At 37.4% G+C, this 20545-nt stretch overlaps 2 protein-coding genes across 10 annotated transcripts in view; one reads left to right on the plus strand and one right to left on the minus strand.

The window, feature by feature from the left end:
• Positions 1-63: 63 nt before the first annotated feature.
• On the plus strand, positions 64-9084 carry fahd2a (fumarylacetoacetate hydrolase domain containing 2A). 5 transcript variants are annotated; one of them, XM_044109124.1, is made up of 8 exons: positions 64-158; positions 1127-1392; positions 1535-1751; positions 4636-4695; positions 4773-4971; positions 5343-5451; positions 5833-5920; positions 8768-9084. In XM_044109124.1, exons 2-8 carry the CDS (start codon positions 1127-1129, stop codon positions 8828-8830), a joined length of 1002 nt encoding a protein of 333 aa, XP_043965059.1. In that variant the 5' UTR covers positions 64-158; the 3' UTR covers positions 8831-9084. The 5 variants fall into 5 exon arrangements, with proteins under 5 accessions (XP_043965059.1, XP_043965066.1, XP_043965075.1 ...); XM_044109131.1 differs by having other exon boundaries at positions 71-158; positions 4773-4935; XM_044109140.1 differs by having other exon boundaries at positions 153-281; positions 1238-1392.
• Positions 9085-11142: 2058 nt separating this feature from the next.
• Positions 11143-20545, minus strand: part of gpat2 (glycerol-3-phosphate acyltransferase 2, mitochondrial) — a 140474-nt gene continuing 131071 nt past the window's right edge. For all 5 annotated transcript variants that reach the window (XM_044109061.1, XM_044109089.1, XM_044109079.1 and 2 more), the window contains 4 exons: positions 15505-15625; positions 15124-15192; positions 14716-14771; positions 11143-11532 (listed from right to left, as the gene is read on the minus strand). In XM_044109061.1, the coding sequence (XP_043964996.1) occupies positions 11416-11532; positions 14716-14771; positions 15124-15192; positions 15505-15625 (363 nt within the window). In that variant the 3' untranslated portion in view covers positions 11143-11415. The remainder of the gene's footprint in view (positions 11533-14715; positions 14772-15123; positions 15193-15504; positions 15626-20545) is intronic.

Genomic DNA, 20545 nt, shown 5'->3' on the forward strand with positions numbered 1-20545 from the left:
AGACTGGTTTATCAGACGCAGTCGTTAAAATAGTTGAAGTGCCAATAAAATGTGAATTGAAACATACAAATCACTTTTGACTGTCAGCTGACATTTTGGACTACAAAAGCTGACCGGACGTAGCTAGTTGTAGTGTTTTCTTGTGCAGAGCCGTGGAGGTGAGTGACTTATTTCGGCTGCAGACAGTGCAAAGGGCACAATCACCAGTTTGGCAACAGTAGCTTTGTTGCAATGGCACATTGCTCTTGAGGAGGCATTTGTAGGAAGCTTTCGATCTGCAGGTAGGCAGCTGTGAAGCATCGTGTTGAGGATTCATTTAATCAAATCTAAGGAAGTTTTTTCACATTTTAAATGCTGCGACAGATAAGTGGTTAAAATTCATATTATTTTGGCATCCTTTGTAAACGTGTCTACACGGCGGTTACCAAGTTCTCCCTTGTTTTAGCATGTGATTGTTGATTGCTGTCCTGCAACTTTTAGATGTGCCTCTGCTGCACCACACCTAAATAGAAAAATGAGGTCATTGGAGAGGCTCTGGAGGATTATCTACACAAAGAGGAGTTAATTAAGCCATTTCATTCCAGTGTTTTGTACCTGTGGCACATCTAGAAACTGCAGGACAGCGGCCCGTGAGGACTGGAGTTTGAGACTCCTGCCGTAAAGTTTGATAAGTCTGAAAAGTGTGGCGTGCATTCGTGTTCGCACCGTCAGACTTGGGTGCAAATACAGCTGCTAATATTTTTTTTGTCTTTATCAAATTTGGATGCATAACAAATGACATCTTTTCTCTTGGCTCAACAGATAAAGCTCTGAAATTGGACACAATTCAATTTTCAAGCTTTACCTCAAATTCTCTTGGATTTAATCTGGGCTTGGAGCATAAGATAAAAATCTTCTGCTTTAAACCATAATGATAATTGGACAAAGTAGTACTCTGCTAAAGCACATTTCTTTCCAGAGAGATTGAAGTAAATTATAAAAGTATTCTATTTTGCAGATCAAAACCTTAATAAAATGTGTTATATTAGTAAAGAAGTTCATAATAGACAGTCAATTGCTGTTATACATCTTCCATTACACTAGTTAGCACTTTGTTACATGAAGTGTTTCTCTTTTTAATAAATAGATGAGAATTCCCCTTCGCTCCTGTTGCATCTTCAGGAGTTTCCTCTCTCAGAAACTAACTTTAGACACACAGAGGCGTGGCTTGAGCGGCGCAGCGATGCGCTTGGTGCAGTTTCGTTGCAGAGGTGACGGAGATGTTGTCAGGGTTGGAGTGGAGCAAGGCGAGGGGCTAAATGTGGTGGATCTGAAGGCGTTTGACTCCTCCATGCCTTCAACTGTGAGAGAGCTGCTGCAGCTGGGAGACAAAGGGCTGGAGTGTGCACAAAGGTACCCAAACCGGATTTATTCATGCTTCTCCTATTTTTCTTCTTCTCTGATCTCAATTTTTCTTCTTGTCAGCATCTCATTATGAATGAACCCAACAGATAATCACTATGAAAATCCTCCAATAAGTGCTCTTCCTCCTCAGAGCTCTGGCGTCTGGCCAGTTTGTGGTTGAAAGAGCAAACATCCAGCTGCTATCCCCCATCCTGGCCCCAGAGAAAGTGGTGTGTGTGGGCATGAACTACCGGGACCACTGTCTGGAGCAGAATGCCCCGATCCCTGAAGAACCCATCATCTTCAGCAAGTTCCCCAGTGCCATCACGGGTCCTTATGACAACATTATTCTGCCCCCAGAGAGCCAGGTAAGAAAACAGAAACGTCTCCAACAGACGTGGGACCGTTTGAAAAACATTGTTGATTTTAAACAAAATGTTTGGGTTTTTTACCCAAAATCAAAGCACAAAAATAATTTCACTGTTAATTACTTAAGTTAAATACAATGTGTTAAGAAACAAATAAGAAAATAATTTAATATTATCTGTCCCATTAAGGGCCTCAGATGTTCAGCTTACAAAAGTAGAGTTGTGTAGTTTCCTAACTTTAATAAAAAAACACTTTGAATTGTACCTAGCATTTTACATCTAAGATATAGATTAGAAAATCTCATCCTAAGAAAATTATAAAAAGTGCATTTTCTGGATGATCTAATTGGTACCATTTCTGAACTGCAGTCAGGGGCCACAATAAATTAATAGAAGGGCCACATTTAGACACTCTGGTCCAATTATATTCATAGCTTGATTACTGTAGAGTATAAAATAATCATCAAGTTAAGGGATTACATAATATTCAGCTCTGTAGTTGTGGCAAACAACCTGAACAAATTAAAGTATGTTGGGTTATTAGTTATGTATGACCACTAGGTGGCACTGTGGTACAAGTGCAGATCACTGAAAGCTTCAGTCGCTAAAGCAGTAATGTAGTAATTGTAGTATTATAAGCCATTAATTTCTATATTAATGTACAGAACATAAGAACTCTTTATAAGGGATGTAATTCTACCGCTTAGTGATTTTATTCAAAAGAACAGATGAAAGTGGCAGCAGGATTTCTTTGTTTCTCTCCATCCTGATGAATCTGTTCACAGACAACAAACTCTGCTAATAATGTAAAACTTCAGCCTCTGAGGTGAAACATTTGTTTTATTGTTCACTGTGTGAATCTTAGACGTTAGGGTATCACGGCCTTCCCCTCGTTGCAGAGATAAAGTCTGGGAAGAAAAACATAAAACCCTTCTCACGACTTTGATAAGATCAGATTGAAGATGTTGCCACCACTCTCCTCATAGGTTTTCTTTTCTTTTCTTTTTTTTTTTTTAGCAGCAACAGAGATCAGTCTTTTAAACTGGTGAATGGACAGCAAGAAGGTGAACCATTTTTCTCTCTGTTGGAGCTCCAGACTTATTTCTTAAGTGGAAGACTATAATTTCCTTTGACCATGATGAACTCACTGGCTTGAGCAGCTGGTTTGTTCTTTGCCAAGTTAAGTTTCCAGACTGTGGGTCATAATTTTTAAGTTTGTACAAAAACAAGTATACGTTTTAACTGATTGTAGAATTTCTATAAGCTACAAATATATATATATATATATATATATATATATATAGATCCAGACTAACTGTGTTAAGACCGAGACCGATTGACGTACCTTTGAAACATCAACAGGCTCCCTCTGCTTGGGCTGGTGGCTGATGATGATTCTGCTGCTCATTTCAACATTATGACCTGCAGTCATAATGTTGAAACCTTGTTGAACAGTCAACAGGGTTCCTAGGACAATAAGAGAACAGAATATTTCCAGTTTTGATACATTATCCCATTGTTCCATCTAGCACTTTGTCGATCGATTCCTCATACAGCAAACATATTAGCGAATAAAATAGGCTATAATAAGGCAGCTGTGCGAGATCCTTAGGTTACATGTCCGTTTTGAACATAAATCAGTCTAATAATCAGATTGATTATTTAAAATATTGCATGCTCAGTTCATTGCCCTTGAAATTGAAATGTCACAATAAAACTTCTGCATTTTTACTAAAAAAAACAAAACAATTAAAATGTTTGTGATCCAAAAGTATTTTCAACTGAAAATGTTTGACCTGGACGAAATGAAAGTAATTAATTTATGTTACAGCCTGTAAGAGCTGCTGTGCTGTATTAAGTATTTCTGTATTGTTGGAGTCGGTAGCAGCAGGATGAGCAGGCGGTGTGGGCTCAGCTTCATCTTTAAATTCGGTTAGATCTCTCTGCAGATGTCTGATGCTGTTGATGGGGATTAAATATTATCTGAACAGTTTTATCCACTCATTTCTCCTAGAGAGTTAGAGACAACCTTCCACCAGTTTATTATGTTTCCAGTGAAGAGAAAGTATCACTCTCAGGGGTGAGGAGATTTTTTTTTTGTTTCTATTTCTAAAAATGAAGTTCTATCTGAGCTTCTTCAATCCACAACAGATGTGTGACTTTTCCCATTTTTTTTGCTTCCATTTGGGTCATGAATAAATCAATTTTCAATCTGTTTTTTTGAACCAGATAGTTAAGAATATATAAACACTGAGGCTCCTTAAATGTTTATATTTGAAAATTTATACTGATGTTTGTGACTGTATGCAAAATAGACCAGAGTGTGTTTGCTTATTCAGAGGAAGCGCAAAAGTTTTGTAAGGTAACGCAAAGTAATTTTTCCCCCACATCCACTAGGGGGCTCCGTGAAAGTGCTTAAAAAACAAAACGCCCAGCTGGTTTTTGCAATAAGTTTGTTTTTAAGTCTGGAAAATGAGCCGTTTCAAAAACCTTAAGAACATTCTATCCCAAATCAGCAGGCACTGCCCAGTTACCTAGCAACCCAAGGGAGGCCCAGCCCGTTACCTAGCAACCCAAACTGAACTCCAGCTTGTTTGGCCAGCTGGTTTACCACTTTATGTTGACTTGCCGTCCAGAAACCACTTGCTATATTCTTGTTGGTGGTACTGGAGGCTCTACTTCTGCGCAGCCAGCAGCACTTTATTTAAATTTAAAGTGACAAGAACACTTAAAGAGAAGAAAAAAAAAACCTGCTCAAATTAGGCAGAACTGACCAGAAAATCTCATTATCTCTGTATGGACATGTTTTGAATAGACCTACCCTAACCGGTACAAGGAATAGGTCACCTTTAACACTTCATCCTGGTCTTTTCTGAAACTGAAGGAGGTGGACTGGGAGGTGGAGTTGGCCTTTGTGATTGGACGAAGAGGAAAACACATCAAGGTGAGCCTGTCATCCCCGCTGACACACCTTAGTGAAGCATTTCTGGTGAAACCATCGTCACTGCTGCTGTTTGTCAGGAGGAAGACGCTCTCTCCCATGTGGCCGGGTTCGCCGTGGCGAATGACGTGAGCGCCCGCGACTGGCAGCTTAAGCGCAACGGGAAGCAGTGGCTGCTGTCGAAAACGTTTGACAGCTTCTGCCCTCTTGGACCCGCCCTAGTGACTATTGATGCTGTGAAAGGTGAAAGAGAACGAGGAGGAGGACGGAGGCAATCTGGTGAATCATGCAATTAACTGTGATTTTGGCTGTTTGCTGCATCACTGAGTTAACAAGCTAAAATCAGAGGAAAGCATGGCTCCCTGAATGCGTAGCGCATCGGTGGCAAAAAAACAGTCATTATAGAGGAAAAAAATTGAATAATGTGCATAATTTCTCCATGTTTTTGCAAAAATCCAGCTCAAACAAAATGAAAAAACAACTAAATCAGTTTGTAAAAGAAAAACAAAAAGTGTTTCATTGCGTTAAGCGTTTTAAAATCTCTGTAATTAATTAAAATGACCAGGTTAAAGTCCCATCCCTTATGAATGTGTGTCTTTTTCAAATGTTTTAATTAGGATGTTTCCTGTGTTCATCCTTTTCCCCTCCAGATCCTCATAACTTGGGAATCCGCTGCCTGGTTAACGGGGACACCGTGCAGAGCAGCAACACCAGCCAGATGATCTTTAAGCCCGCAGCCCTGATTGCTTGGGTCTCAAAGTAAGTCACAGATGCAATCTGCAGTTTTTGATTCCCTAATAAAGTACACAGTTTTGTCTTCATGTCTCTGAACTGAAACCAAACGCTTCAGCAGAGAATTATCCAACATCGACTGGAACATTTCACCCAAAACCAGCCAACCAACGGGAGCGTTGCTAATCTGATTTCTACATTTTTGGACGGTAAAGCCGCTCCCTCTTTTGCTGGAGGGACAATGAATGCCCTGCTGGCAACTCGCAACACATTTCTGGCTCCTTTCAAAAATACAACTGGCACTAGTTATTTTAAAGTAAATCACTATTATCTGTTTGTTTTGCAACAGCTTAATCTTTTTAATGCTGTTTCAAGGCTCTTTTGATAAAAATTAAATGTATCCTTCAGGTTTGTGACGTTAACTCCAGGAGACGTGTTCCTGACGGGAACTCCTCCCGGTGTGGGAGTTTTCAGAAACCCGCCCGTCTTTCTTAAGGTGACTCATGCATGACGCAAATAACAGTAGGAGCTTTTCCTCCCGCAACTTCAATACATTTATATATTCTACATTTTCTTTATCACTGAAACACATTTGCATAGATTACCTTCTCACAGATGGACTTTTGAAAGCTTTTATTTTAGTTTTTACTTCACAAAAAAAGACATTTAAAATTAGAATGTTACATCAGACCAATAAAGAAACAGAAATGTTACACGGGTTTAACTAAAGGTATATTTACTTTTATTATCTGGTGAATGAGACTCAATGGGAGATTTAGTCTAATTTTCTGAAATTCCCTTCAACACACCTGATCAACTCTGTTAACGAGCCGTTCGTTTAATTCAGGTGTAGAAACTCACTGGAGGTTAACGCCCAACCTGAGTGAAGTTGCAAATTAAGTGAAACTGCGTCAAATGTTTGTGCAGCAAAAATTCTCCTTTTGTGCCGCAATAATTTTAAAGACATTAATGAATGTTTCCAGAGGTCATCAAAGGTCAGCCAGCCAGTTCACATTTACAAAATCAAACAAAATATGGTGTCAATCTACTGTGCTGCCTTTTGTACAGCTATAATTTTTTTAGATTTAAAAAAAGCTTCCAGAAGTCAAAGATCAACATTAAGTGGAAATTAATTGCATTTTTTTTTCCCGACAAAATGTTTGTAGCGCATTTGATTGGCACCAAATTTGTTTGATTTTGTAAATGTGGACCAGCTGGTTGATCTTTGATGACCTCTGGAAACATTTATTGATTTATTAAAGTGTTGGCGGCAAAACAAGGTTTGCTGCAGAACTATTTGACACGGATTCAGTTTGATTTGCAGAACTTCACTGAGGTCAGGCCAGGAGGACTGGAGTTGTTTTGTTTTCACTCTTCATTTTTATCCAGACATGGAAAATATCTAAATTCCTAACATTTTCCAGACCGAATAAGAAGACGGAAATATGAACTATGTGTATGAAAGTAACTTTATTGAATGCAGCTGTATAACAAAATGCGTCACAAGTTCTGCTGAAATGGAAAAATACAGTAAAAATAGCATGTAGGTATGCTTGGAGGCCTAAAAAAGCAGAGCTTTGTGAAAGGAACATCTTCCCACTTGGTGATTATGGGGGTGGACTCATCATGCTTTGGCTTGTTTTATAACCGTTGTCTAAGGGAAAGTTGTTACCGGAAGGCCCAAAAAAAATAAATAAATCCTGGCGAGTTATGAAAATGTCAAAGTGCAGCTGACGTCAGGCTTTTTTAATGCAACTTTTCTGCACAACCTCAGTGTAAAAATAGAAAGCTGTTTCACTTCAGCTCTACTGTTCACAACAAAACATGTTTTTAATGAGTTCCTAAATCACAGAAAAGTGGATTTTAGCGTAGTGACTCATGCCAGCCGTTGCATGAGACATACAATTAGTGTAGAGCTTAGTTTATCTGCAAGTATCAAGCTTCATTCCTGTTAATAAATGGGCCAAAAAAATAAAGAAGGGGATCAGATTCTGGCACAGTACCGCTTTGTTAATTAGCAGATCTTACACTCGGCAGCATGATTCAATTTCTCTTGGAGCGGTTTGTGCTTTTCCTGGTTTTCCTTTCTCCATTCCCATGGGGTTTGACCATTCTTGACCAAATGTTTAGGCAGACAAAAAGCTAATTAAGTAATAATGGTAACAGGAGAGTGTTCCTTAAAATAGATGTACTTCCATGTGACGCACAGCGCCTTGTAAAAGCAGACGGTCCTGAACTTTTCCAGTTTGTCAAGTTACAGCCACAAAAGTGGTTATTTTATGTGACCAAGAAACAGAAAGTAGTGAATCATTTTCAAATGAAAAGATAAAATTGTATAGATGACAAGTTAGGATCGGTCTATAGGAAATACAAAACATGTTCATTATATTTTTTGAACAAAATTATTCTCAGATAGACGTTTCAGTCTGCTCTGTTCTGCCGACTGTTATTTTGAATTCAAATACGTTGCTGCTGGCCACACCACCCAGCTCAGTGTTTACACTTACATGTGCAAATGGCTGCAGACAGATGCACAGTGACACAACCGTCCATCTTTGAAAAGCACAAATGGAGCTTTCTGCGCAACCAACAAGAATGCAGCAAGTGGTTTCTGGATGGCAAGTCAACAATAAAACAGTTGTCTTTTCCAGTGGCCATTATACAGCACGTACAGCGGTAAAACCAGCTGACCAAACGTGCTGGAGCTTAGCTTTGGTTGACTGTTAATGGCACTGTGCCTGTCGATTGTGACTTAATCAGGAGTTTTTTGAAACTGCCCAAAAAACAACTTATTGTCAAAAAAACAGCAGGTTTTTTTTTTTTTTTAAAGCATTTTGGCTCTTTTTAGAAGGAGTTGAGACCCAAATTGAAGTTTAAAAATGATTCAAAAATTTAATTTAGCAAAATAAATCCACTTTCTCTAAGTTACTTCTCAAGGCAGTTTGTGGCACTAGATTTTATTTAAGGGTATCAAAGTGAAACGAGCTTCATGCAAAAACCCCACATACTTTAAAATAGATAAAAAAATAAAAATCTATTATTTCTTCTATGTTAGTATTATGTGCTACTTTTATGGGCTTTTGAATAAAATCACAATAAAAACAGGTTTGTGGTGGTAACATGACAAGTTGTGGATCTAGAGCATCTTTACTTTTCTAAAAAATAATATAACAGAAATAATCTTTATTGTCCCTCAATAAAGTGGGAAAATCAGCAAAGTGATTCTAAAACTGTTTATTTTAGCAAGATGAAGGCTCTGCTGTCTTTTGGTTGTTGTGATGCTTGTTTAGGAAAAAAGAAGAAATAATTTAAACTGAACTAATGTTTTATTGTTTCCTTTCAGAGAGGCGATATAGTGGAGTGCCAGATTGACCAGATCGGCTCCATCATCAACCAGGTGGTTTAAACTTCTCAGCAGGAAACTGTAAAATAGAAACAAAAATACATCATGTTAGTTGTAAGTGTTTAATAGTAACAAAGAGGGGAAATGTGGTATTTTTACTACAACATGAAACAATGTAATTAGTGACTCAACCTACTGACTCACCAGCTGGTAGAGTCCATCAGCAGCCGCCCACTCATGATGTACAGCACAAACAGTGAACCTCCTGACTAACTTTAACGCACCGGGAAAAAAAATAAATAAAAATTCAAAAATCAGGATAATAAACGCTTCATTTTTTATTTTAAAATTTAGAGGATTTGCGTGCTATTTCATGAAAAGGAAGAAACTATAACGGAATAAAAATATTCATGTTACCTGAAGGAGAATTTCTAACCGGTATTAAGAACTTTGTGTTTAATCTCCCTGCAGTTCAAAGCAGAGAAGCACTTTTTATTACCACCCACAGAGAGCTGCAGGGGAACCAATAAATGGGTTTATCTGGTTCCAATAAATGTAGTTCGACATTTTTTGAAGAGAAACATCTAACTGAAGACATTTTGTATAACAATAATTAGATTTTTTTTTTTTGTTTGGTGGAAAATTAAACTAACATTAAGACATATATATCAAAGAAAGCAAGATTAGTCAAAATTGTGCAACAAAAATATTAAACATTATTAATATCAAACTGCTTAAGAGAATATTAATGAATGGTTTTAATTGTTGCTCAATGTCCCAGTTTCTTTTTTTTTTTTACAGCTAGTGAAACGTTGCAGATGGTTTTATGTCATATAATCATTAATAATTGGGTTTTATTACTTTCAGCTGCTCTTCAGTTTGATTTGTAATATTTTGACTTTTATTTCTATTGAACATTTGCATTATTCAAACAACAATAAATGCAAACCAAGCAGAGGACACAGAGGAAAATCTATAAAGATTAAAAATATACAGTGTGTATAATACAACAATTATGTAATGTGGTGAATTACTAAGAAAAGTTTAAAAAAATTTTCCAGCACTGTTCACATTTTTCTTCATTACATAAAGTTTGTGTTTTATGTCCATCCATTTCGAGGAAGTAGCTCCTCCTTTCACCAATTTTTTTTTCTCTTATGGCACTTTTGTTGGCTGTAGTATAAGTAATTTCAGATTTGTTCTGTTTTTTCAGTCCAGATGGATAATTGACCAGATATAAAACAAATCTGAGGGCATCTCCAAAATATATTCTACATTTTTCCTTTGAAGCTCCTTAACTCTGTGAGTGATTTGATAAATCACAGCTTTACCGCAGCCTGTTAGGGCCTTTCTAGACACACAAAAAGGAATAGTACATTTCCACCAAAAAAATTATACATTTGAGTTTCAGAAGTCAGTAATTTTGAGATTAATCTAAAGTTTTCTGGAATTGTTTTTGGACATTTCTGAGTTTAACTATTCAATTAAATATTAGATATAAGTCCTACAACTATCCTCACCTCACTATTGTGACGGTGAGACCGTTCTGCAGAGATAAATGTGAATGTTTGTGGCAGAAATGCATTTTCAGCAAAGAAATATCAGCCAAAAATCTTCAACAACTTAATTTCTGTACAGTAGTCATTAAACGGAGACTTTCTCTGTACTCTTAATTAATTTTGCTTTGGTTCTGTCTGAAATTTATGCACCATTTTCTACCACAATTTTTTTCTTCCACTGAACTTTCTATTCAGATAGCATTTTCAGATTAGCCAGCAGATATTTTGTTTCCTGATTTAAATGTGGGGGTGCTTATGTAATTTTTTAAAAGTGGATCTGAAACCGTATTTTCTAGCTGTCAAAGAACAAAATGTTGAAAATATATCACCAATAAATCTAAAAGATTCTACATATTTTGAACTGAACTAACTTCAAATGTCAAACATAAATCCAGTCTCTTCTTGTTAATTTGTAAAAACTGCAAAAAGGTTTAAACATCAAAGAAGAAATTTACTACATTTAAAGCTCAATTTGACAGGTTGTAGTTCCTCAGAAGTGCCACCGGGTGGCGGTAAAGTCGCACCGTCACTCAGACGTGTGGCGTCACAGCTGCACTCACTCTGGACTGTAAAAACAGTCAGCTGTACACAGCAAACATTAACGGCTGCCAGAAAAAACTCCCATCAAAGCGAGGAATCGATTGTTCTCCCGTCTTGATGTCCAGAGGTCTGCGTCAAAGATTCTCCCCAGAGGCCTGACTCAGCCTGAATGATCTGCATTCAGGGGCAAGAGATCCTCAGAAAAAAAAAGACTTGTCGAGAAATATGTGATATTCACCCTCGAAGAGCTCAGGCTGCTTGAACGTGACGTGAATCTAAGATGAACCAAGAACGTCTTTATTTAAAACATTTTACATGTAAAGGAACAGCTGATGACAGGTTCTTCGTAATGCTCTCCTGCAGCTGGGAAATGGCTTAAAAGTAAAACTATAAATGCAATTAAAACAAAGACAGCTGCTTCTAACTCAGAGGGACTATTTTAGTTAACAGAACAAAGGTTTTTTCTGACAACTACACAGAATGAGGTCAGATTTTTTTCCAGCAGAACAAAGCGGAGACGAGGCCTTGAGTCATTCTGCACACTTAACATTAATTGTAGAGGTACTGAGAGATGAAGCGCTGCAGCTTCTCCCGGTTCTCTGACAACTGGAACAAAGGACTAACACCGAGGAAGATGGCTCCGGACTGACGCAGCTGCAGAAGGACCTGAATTAAAAAAAAAAGACAATGAAGGTAAAAATAAAAACGTTGGAGGACCCTCCAGCTGCAGCCTCTGATTCATCCCTCTGCTTTTAGTCCTGCACAGGGTTAAAATACCATCTTTACCCAAAACACGTAAAGAAAAACTGTTAGGGCTGTACTAAGGAAAACAAAAAAAACATTATGTGAATAACTTTATTCTCGTAATTTTATTTATAATAACAATCTGAGAAGTTCATAAGAAAGCCGTAACACTATGAGAAAAAATATGACTCTTTTGGTATGATCGGAATATTACAAGAATAAAGTCATAGTGTTAAAAGAATAAAGTTGAAATAATGATAATAAAGTCATGTTTTGAAGACAAAGTCATTGTATTACAAGAATAAGGTAGAGATAAGATGGTTGCATTACGACAATAAAATTGAAATGAAGAGAGCAAGGCACACACTATTACAAGAATAAACTCAATATTATGAGAATAAAGTGTATAAAATGAATAAAGTCATATTTCAAGAATAAAGACAATAGTAGAATAAAGTGTAAATAATATGAGAATAAAGTTGTATTATGAGAATAAAGTAATATTACAAGAAAATTTAAATAATGAGAATAAAGTTATACTACTACAAGAATAAAGTCATTTTGAAAATAACATCTTTATATTACAAGAATAAAGTCATTTCAAGAATAAAATTATTACATTATGATAATAAAGGTGAGATAATATCAGAATAAGTTCATATAACTAAAATGAAGCTGTAATTTACAACTTTATTCTCATATTATTTCAACTTCTGGTATGTATGACTTCATTCTCCTAATTGTTTTTATTTTCTTAGCATGGCCCTAATCTTCATAGAAAGTGAAGGAGAGATGGTGGATAAAAACACAAGAACAATAAATGAGCAAACTCTAAAATAATGAGGCCAAAGAAGAGAGACAAAAGTCAGGCTGTCCTTTCTGTTCTTTAAGCACCAGAAGCGTTTCTTCTTCTATGGTTTGACTCGCAGCTCTTCAACGAGACGAGACAAGAGTGACTGATAACCTCAATAATAAACTGAATAATTGCCTCCAGGGATCTTTGCAGATATATGGGTCAATAACACTCTATTTTTAAAGAAGGAGCTTCCGAAGTTACAGTCGAGACACCGATTCAGAGAATAATAAAGATTTATAACTCCACACTTTCTTCTAAAGCCAATTAGCGTTTTCCTCATGTAGGGTTTGTGTTGAATCTGATGCACATGAGCCAGTCTGCCCCTCTGATTTCTCATCATTTGGAGCCGTTTTCAAAATATCAGCAGATGGAGACGCCAGATGCTCGTATTCTCATCAGCTAAAGAAAAAACAAATAAATAAAAAAACATTCTCTACCCTCCATCTTGGACTGGATGGAAAACAACTTTTATTGCCTTTGAAAGCTGCAGAGTGATAATCCCTCACAACAAACATGAAGAGTTTATCTGTTCTGATCAAAGTTTGATTTTAATCCTCGCTCCGCTGCGTGTGAGTTTTTCACATCAACACCACCCACAGGAAAAAATGTACCACAGGAGTACCTTAAAAATAACTCTTTACTTGTTTAACCTCAGTCAAGTATGCAGACCGTTTCCCTCGGTAAAATCAACAGCGATTCTTAACAAAATAAACACCTTCAGAGCTGCAGCGCCAGACTCAGATGTCTTTATTTAGAGAAGATATTTTTAAATTATATCCCAAAAACTGAAACTGCCATGTAGACTGATGTAAAAAAGCATTACAGACTTCTTTCTGTTTTAGCCAAACTTAAATGTTTTAGATAATCAAACACAATTTAAAGGTAATCTGAGTGAATACAACATGTAAGCATTTTTAATTATGACAATATTGATCATTTTATTGGACTTTTAATACAAGTTTTAATGCAAGTTTCCATTAAAAGTGTCATTATTTACTGTCGTAAACATTCATAACAGGTATTTTGTCATGTTTATGACAGCGTCTTTTGCACACCCCGTCAAGTGAAGTGTTACCAAACTGACCGAACACAGTGAGCTTTATCAGATATTTTACAATTTAAACAAAAACCATGACCCGCACTCTTCATGTTTTATATTTAAGTAATTTGCAAAGCACTAATTTTGATTTTCTTCTTAAAATTAGACACTAATATCACCAGTATTTAGGTTTACTGAGGAATATCACATTCAAAACTAATGACTAAAGGTGAGCCAGTTCATATTTAATCAATGGATTTTAGCTCAGAGTATCCAAGTGGTGAATTAACAGATATTCCTGTTATGTAAAATTTACTTTTTGCACATTTTGCACACTGCTTCTAAAAGCAGCACAACTGCTTAAAAAAAAACAGATTTTTGGCAATAAATTGATGTTTTTGGTGTCTGTAATACAAGCAACCCAAGCTAAGCTCCAGAACATTTGGTCAGCAGGTTTTGCCGCTGTTTGTACTGTATATGGCCGCTTAAAAAGACAAGTGTTTTGTTTTTGACTTACCGTCTAGAAGCCACTTCTTGTTGGTTGTACAGGAGGCTCTACTTTTGCTTTTCAAAGATGTACGGTTGTATAATTGTGCATCTGTTTGCAACTATTTTCATGTGCGAGTGTAAATGTTGAGTTGGGGGGGCGTGGCCAGAAGCAGATTATTTGGATTTAAAGTGACAAGAGGTCCTACAACAGCTCATTCTGGAAGGAAATCTCATTATCTAAAAATGATTTTTGTGCAAAAAAAATGTAATGAACATATTTTGCATAAACTTTAGACTCGCTCTAACCTGTTCAAGGAAGCATAATGGGTCACCTTTAGTATGTAAATAAACATGGTGTAGCTGTGTCTTTCAATAGGAGTGATGATTTTATTGTGAAGAGAAAAGAAGATTCTGATGTGTAATATTTGTGTCATGTCACTCATCCCGTTACGTACTTTCCTCAAGCTTTTAAAATCCATAGGAACCCAGAACCTCAACAAGAAAGTGACAAAATTAGATTCCCTACATTTCTCCAAACCTTGAAGGCAACACAACAAAACTTAAGCATTTCAAGGATTTCATCACCGATATATGGACCCAGTCTGAACCAATGGACGGTTGAATTGCACCTGAAGCCTCAGCGCTGAGTGGAGCTGTAATTCTCAGCTGACAGATTTACACACGCACACACACAAAGAGAGAGAGGGAGGCTGTCACTCACCCCAAGGTCTATTAGTGTTCTAACTGCAGTGTGTGCCGCCTCCTCTGAGCAGCTTTCTGTGAGATACAGCACAAAGGCACACATGAATCAAAAGAACAGCCACATATCCAATATAGAAAATGAGGTCGGGATAACAGAACAAAGCCTCTACCAGTGGGACTGTAATTTTTATACTAAGTATTATTGAAGGCTGCCATTTGGGTAGATTCTCGCTGCCTTGTGTGTTATTTCTGAAATGCGAGAGCGTGGAGAGTGAGTGTGGGGGCTGCGGTGGCTTTCCTCTGTGGCCTCTGCAGATTTGTTAGAACTCACAGTGAATCAGTGGGAAAAACGAGGTGACAAGCTTTTAAAGTTATGACACAAAGAAACAGAGGGTCTCAGTGTGGGTGTGTGTCGGGTCAGGCTCACCATAGTGCTGTTTCTTCTGACATGCTGTTTCACAGAGATGGGAGTGTATCTGAGACAGAAATTCGGCTTCTGCAGCAGGAAAGACGAGAAAATAGAGGTATTACTCTGCCAAAGCGAAGGCCTGACACTTCCTACAGATGGTGGATGTTCTCTTTAAGCTTCAGCAACGTACTACTGTATAATAAATTTGCAGAAAAAAACATTCGAAAAATAAGCATCAATATTAATTTCATCCCTGCAGCAACTCCGATACTTTGATTAAAAATTTAACCTCAAGTCCAACATGTTTCCTTTTTATCCAAGTCATTTAAAGCTGTGATAATTCATGGATCCTGTCACAGGTAACTAGAGTAAATCCAGAGTAAATCCAGAGTTTTGTACCAGGCAGAGGCAAGTCCATCACGTCCAGAGCGCTGGTGGTCCAGCACAGCGCCCTCAAATGTCCAGCTAGCATTCTGCAGAGGAAGAAGAGCATTTCTGGGCACTGCTTTGGCTGACTTATCTAGGAAAGTAAGCACAAAGAAAATGAATTAGTTTCTATTCAACAAGGAAGTCCAAGACTATTGTCCAGACTTATTTTTAACATTTAATTAGGGCGGTACTGTGTATTTTCTGGGCACAAAGAAACTTTCCAAAAACATCTGATCTGTTTCTTACTCATTTTGCTACTTGTGGGCTCAATGTTGTAACCGACAGAATCTGGTTAAAGGATTTTCAAAATAAAAGATTCTCCAGACTCAAATAATGCATAAAACGGAAATATTTAATTATTTCTTGCGCGGTACCGGTCCGCGGCCCGGGCACCACAGCTTTAGGTTGTTGGAGGAGGACATTGGGATAAAGTGGACGCTCCCTGGTTTGGTTTTCCAGGCCCGTCCCACTGGGAGGAGACCCAGAGGAAGACCCAGGACACGCTGGCCTGGGAACGGCCTGGGATTCTCCTGGAGGAGTCGGACCAACCGGCCGGGACAAGGACGTCTGGGTCAGTTAGGCTGCTGACCCCACGACCCGACTCTGGATTAAGTGAAAAATAATGGATGGATATTTTTTGAATACCTTAAGATTACATAAATTACGATTCATCTACATTTTTCTCACCACTCCAATTTTTTAATTGTGAAAATTCTCCATTAGCTTCATGAAATCGGAAACTTAGGATTTATATCCGTTTTGGGTAAAAAGGACAATGAAAATCAATCAAATCAAATCAATAAGTCAGAGTTCTTGGCCAACATCATAGTTGTTTAATTTAGTTTCCCTCAAAAATATGAAATACTCCAACCCAAACTCAAATTTCTCCAGCTTAAATGTTACTTCCCTGTGTTTTTTGGCCCCAGTAACTTGTTTCTCCTTTGTGTTGCAGCATGGTTGGTTCACAGGGTTTCTCTGAACACTTGATGTTAAGATGCGTCTGCTATTTGAACTCTGGGAAGCATTGATGTGGGCTAATCTGCAGCAGAGGGAACACTTGGTCTGCCTCTCCTGGGGCAGCTTGAGAGGCAGTTTCATCATCATGTTTGATGATTTGTGTGACTCCAGTTTAAAAAAAAAAGAAAAAAAAAAAAAAAAAAAGGAAAAACTTTCCTGAAATTTACCAGACTCAGTGACTTTCATTGTGTGAAATGATAAAGACCTGTCATTTATGTGAAAGAAAACTATTAAACTTTAATTCTTAGAGAAGATCCCCTGAAGGTTATTAAGAGATTCACAATAAAGTCTGGAACTACTGCACTGCAAAAACACAAAATAGAAGTATTTTTGTCTTAGTACACTTAAAATATGACAAAACCAACTAACAAATAGCTCTTTAGCAAGACATGGCAGTTTGTTTAAAGTAAATATTTCCTTAATATTGATAAAAATGTATTTGTTCCAACAAGACACTTTCCTATATTATTCATCAATGAGAGTTGAGGAAGGAAGCTGATTTAAAGAAAGTAGAACTAATAAAAATGTCGTTTTGGCTTCAACTTCTGTAGCAAAGTCTGGATGTTTAGTCAGAACCAGGAGTGGTTGGACTCTGCAGTGCTGCGTTCAGATTTTTCATAGTTAGAAAGTTCAGCCATTTTTTACATCCGGATTTACCGCGTTTGGGTTTTATTATGACACGTCTCACAACAATGTCATAAAAGCTGGTTAAAATGCGAGATGAGGCTGCAGATGTTTTGAAAATAATTGGATATGTATCCAAATTAGAACCACATATGGTTTTCTGACCCAAATCACACTCTTCATCACCACTACAGGTTGTCGCCTTCTGCTCGTAGATACATGACTTTTAAATTGAACAGAAAAAGAGATAAACGTTCATTTATCCTCACTGATAATTTCAGATAAGCCCAAACAAACTGTGGTGGTACATTATTGTACTGTGTACTATATCAGTGATGTCAGGCAGACAGCTGTAGTTCTGATAAGTATAAATTAAGGCTATGAGAAGTAAAATACAAAGAACATCAGTCTGAACACTTAACTTTTCTGTACATTGTTTTTCTTATTGATAATTTCAAGATTTTTAAAGTCAAAATTGCCTTTTGAAATACATGAAAGGAAATCGGGGCGAGGCAATGCAGTGCTGCGCCTCACCTCTGGGGGCGCTGCATCTCACAAGTGAATGAAGCAGGCATTTGGCGCATGTCATTTTGCTGTCTGTCTTTACATCGCCAATGTACTTGTTTAATTACACATTTTCTACATGTTAATGAATGTGTGTGACACATTTAGTGTTTCTCATTGGCCATACCGTGCCTCACTGATAGAGGGCAGCGCTGAGCCCCATAGACACGACGAGCAACAAATTCTCTTCTTCTACAAATTGAAAAAACTGAAAACAGTCGGGAGAAAAATACTTATGGAACCGAACCGCTCCAGGCCAATCTCTCTTTAATTCTTTAACTTTTTGACATTTTTTCATATGATTTCTCTCACTCATTTTCCTGTATTAAATGTAAATTAACTGATTAAATTATTTTAATATCTTTCTATGCATAGATGAAAGGGGTTGTTACAAATATCCGGCGTAAATGTCGTGTCAATAACCCCATTAGAACAAAGCTGATGTCTTCAATACTTAATAGATTAGTAGATTAAAGTGACAGTTATTCTGAGGCAAAGCAGCTCTTAAAGAATCTAAACAAACTCCACGTTGCAATAATAAATATCAGATTAGTTCAGATGAAAAAGGAGTGAGAATATATTTAATAAACTGGGAATGTTGCGTTCAGCTGTGCAAACAGGGGCAGACAGTTTAAAACATCCAACAGCTGAATACATAGTTCACATAAAAGCATCATACAAAACTGAAAAACAGCAACAACTACAACCACCATGGGTCAATTACAGGTCATTACGAGGATGAATCAGTTTAACGGTTGAAAATTAGCATAAAACAGCAGCACAGAAATGCATAATGAATAATTTATCCAGCAGTGTGTTATTGAATTATATATTCAATATTTTTCTGCTAACTGCTCAGTACTGATCAATATATTCTGAACTTGAAAAAATATTTTCTTTCTAACAAAGTCCCTTGACTTGCAGAACCGAGACACGGAAATAAATAATCTAAAAAAAACACAAATAAAACTAGAACTGCAAGCAGTTATAATAGGTTCCTCGCCCGACCCTGCAGGTCCCCCTCACCACATGTTTCCCATCGGCCTCGATAAAAATAAAGCTAAAGTGCCTTTGGAAGACAAACATGTTGGCAGAAAAATAAATCTTTAACAAATCTGGGAGTAAAACTCTCATAACAGCAGATTTTATTCAGCAAATACAGTTGAGTTACTGCCCAGATGCAGAGAATGACCACCTGAAGTGAATTTATGAAGCCAAACCGAGTCCAGGCTGAGAACGAGGAGGAGGTTTTCTGTTGCTTGTTAGGGAGGCATTTTGTTGCCGTCATTCAGGTTTTAGGAGGAGAGAAAACGCTGGATGGATGGAGTTAAAACACGGTGTTAGAAACGAGAACTGCTGCTTGTTCAGAGGACAAAGACGAAGTCAGTCGGTCCATTGTGTAGCAGTGTGGGTGGTTCTGGTTTTACTGAACAACTGCAGTGAACCACTGACTCACTTGTGGCAGGACAAAACCAGAAGGTTGACTTTTAATTCTTTTTCAATCGCTGAAAACAATGTTCATCCTACATGCATACTAAGACGTAATATCGTTATCGCTTGCAGTTTTCTGGCTGATTGTTAATTACCAATATTTAAAAAGCTTCACCTGCCAATTCCAATTTTGGCCAATTTTCTGCCGAGATTGATATACAACAATGATGAATTTTTAATATTTTTTATAATTAAAGACAAATTATGCATGTCTTATCTGTTGGAAGTCATTTTAATGTTCATCATGTTCCTATCAGAGTCTTCAGTTTGCTAATAAATGTGTTGAAGACCATAAACTCGACTAAAGCGAAGACTTATTCTAACTGAAGCAGGTGAGTTGTGATTGCTCACAGTTATGAAAGCGGGTCGTTCAGCAGGTCGGCTGCTTGTTCTCAGATTCTCTGCTAAAAGTCTCCTTAAAGGTGACCTTCATTACCAGCCGCTGTCTTGGACGGCACAGAGACTCATGGTGGGTCTTGTTTTGTAGCAGCAGAGAGAAAAATTCAACTTCAGAGTAAAAACTTCTGTTTGACTCAAGTTTAGATTTAGACAAACACTAAATGTAGCTACAAGAGGCACAAAATGTTTCTGAAATTAAAAATGTAACACTCTGAGGGGCGACATTAACATTATTGTGTGTGAGAATAGGTGAGTGGGAGGGAAATTGTAAAGCGCTTTGGATAAAAAATGTAACTGCGGTCCATTTATTGGTCCGTATTCCAGAATGGTCCCATACGAACAAAAAAAAACAAACCTGGAGCCAGCATGTCCCATCACTGGTTATCTTTTAGAGAGGCTGCAGTAAGCAGCGAGTCGGTGACCTGCGTTTTTCATTTGTAGGTCAAGTTCATTACTCAACTCATCTGTTGTAGAAATACAATCAGCAAGCTGAAAAAAGAAGTATGCATCCATACCCCGACACTTTACTCTTCATATGATGTTTATTAGTGAGATATTGAATTCCATTGCTGTCATTTAGTCAATGGAAACAGAAATAAATATCCACACTGATTGTTTACTTTAATTGTAATGCTGCACAGAAACAACTTATTAAAATGAGAGATTAAATGATGGAAAACAAATCAAAGCCTAGTTGAGTGACGATCCCTGAATGTGTCGATCTTTAAGTTAATCATGTCTTCTTTCATGATTCTTAAACATCCCAAAGTCACTTTGAAATGTTTAAACTCCTGCTGTTTGGTCCCTCTGGAAGAACCTCGGCTGATTACAGTTGGTTTGAAATATCAAATGCAACAGGAAGTACGTCTAAAGACCACACTAATTCACATTCAAGATATGTGAAACGTGATGTGTA

The sequence above is a fragment of the Gambusia affinis genome, linkage group LG03 (assembly GCF_019740435.1).
Source record: "Gambusia affinis linkage group LG03, SWU_Gaff_1.0, whole genome shotgun sequence".
Classification (NCBI taxonomy): Eukaryota; Metazoa; Chordata; class Actinopteri; order Cyprinodontiformes; family Poeciliidae; genus Gambusia; species Gambusia affinis.

Excerpts from the sequence above, each read along its gene's own strand:
- fahd2a (XM_044109124.1), top strand. The coding sequence starts at position 1,127 with ATGAGAATTCCCCTTCGCTCCTGTTGCATCTTCAGGAGTTTCCTCTCT. Across the intron at positions 1,393-1,534 it reads GGGCTGGAGTGTGCACAAAG|AGCTCTGGCGTCTGGCCAGT; the intron begins GTACCCAAACCG and ends CTTCCTCCTCAG. Across the intron at positions 5,921-8,767 it reads ACCCGCCCGTCTTTCTTAAG|AGAGGCGATATAGTGGAGTG; the intron begins GTGACTCATGCA and ends GTTTCCTTTCAG.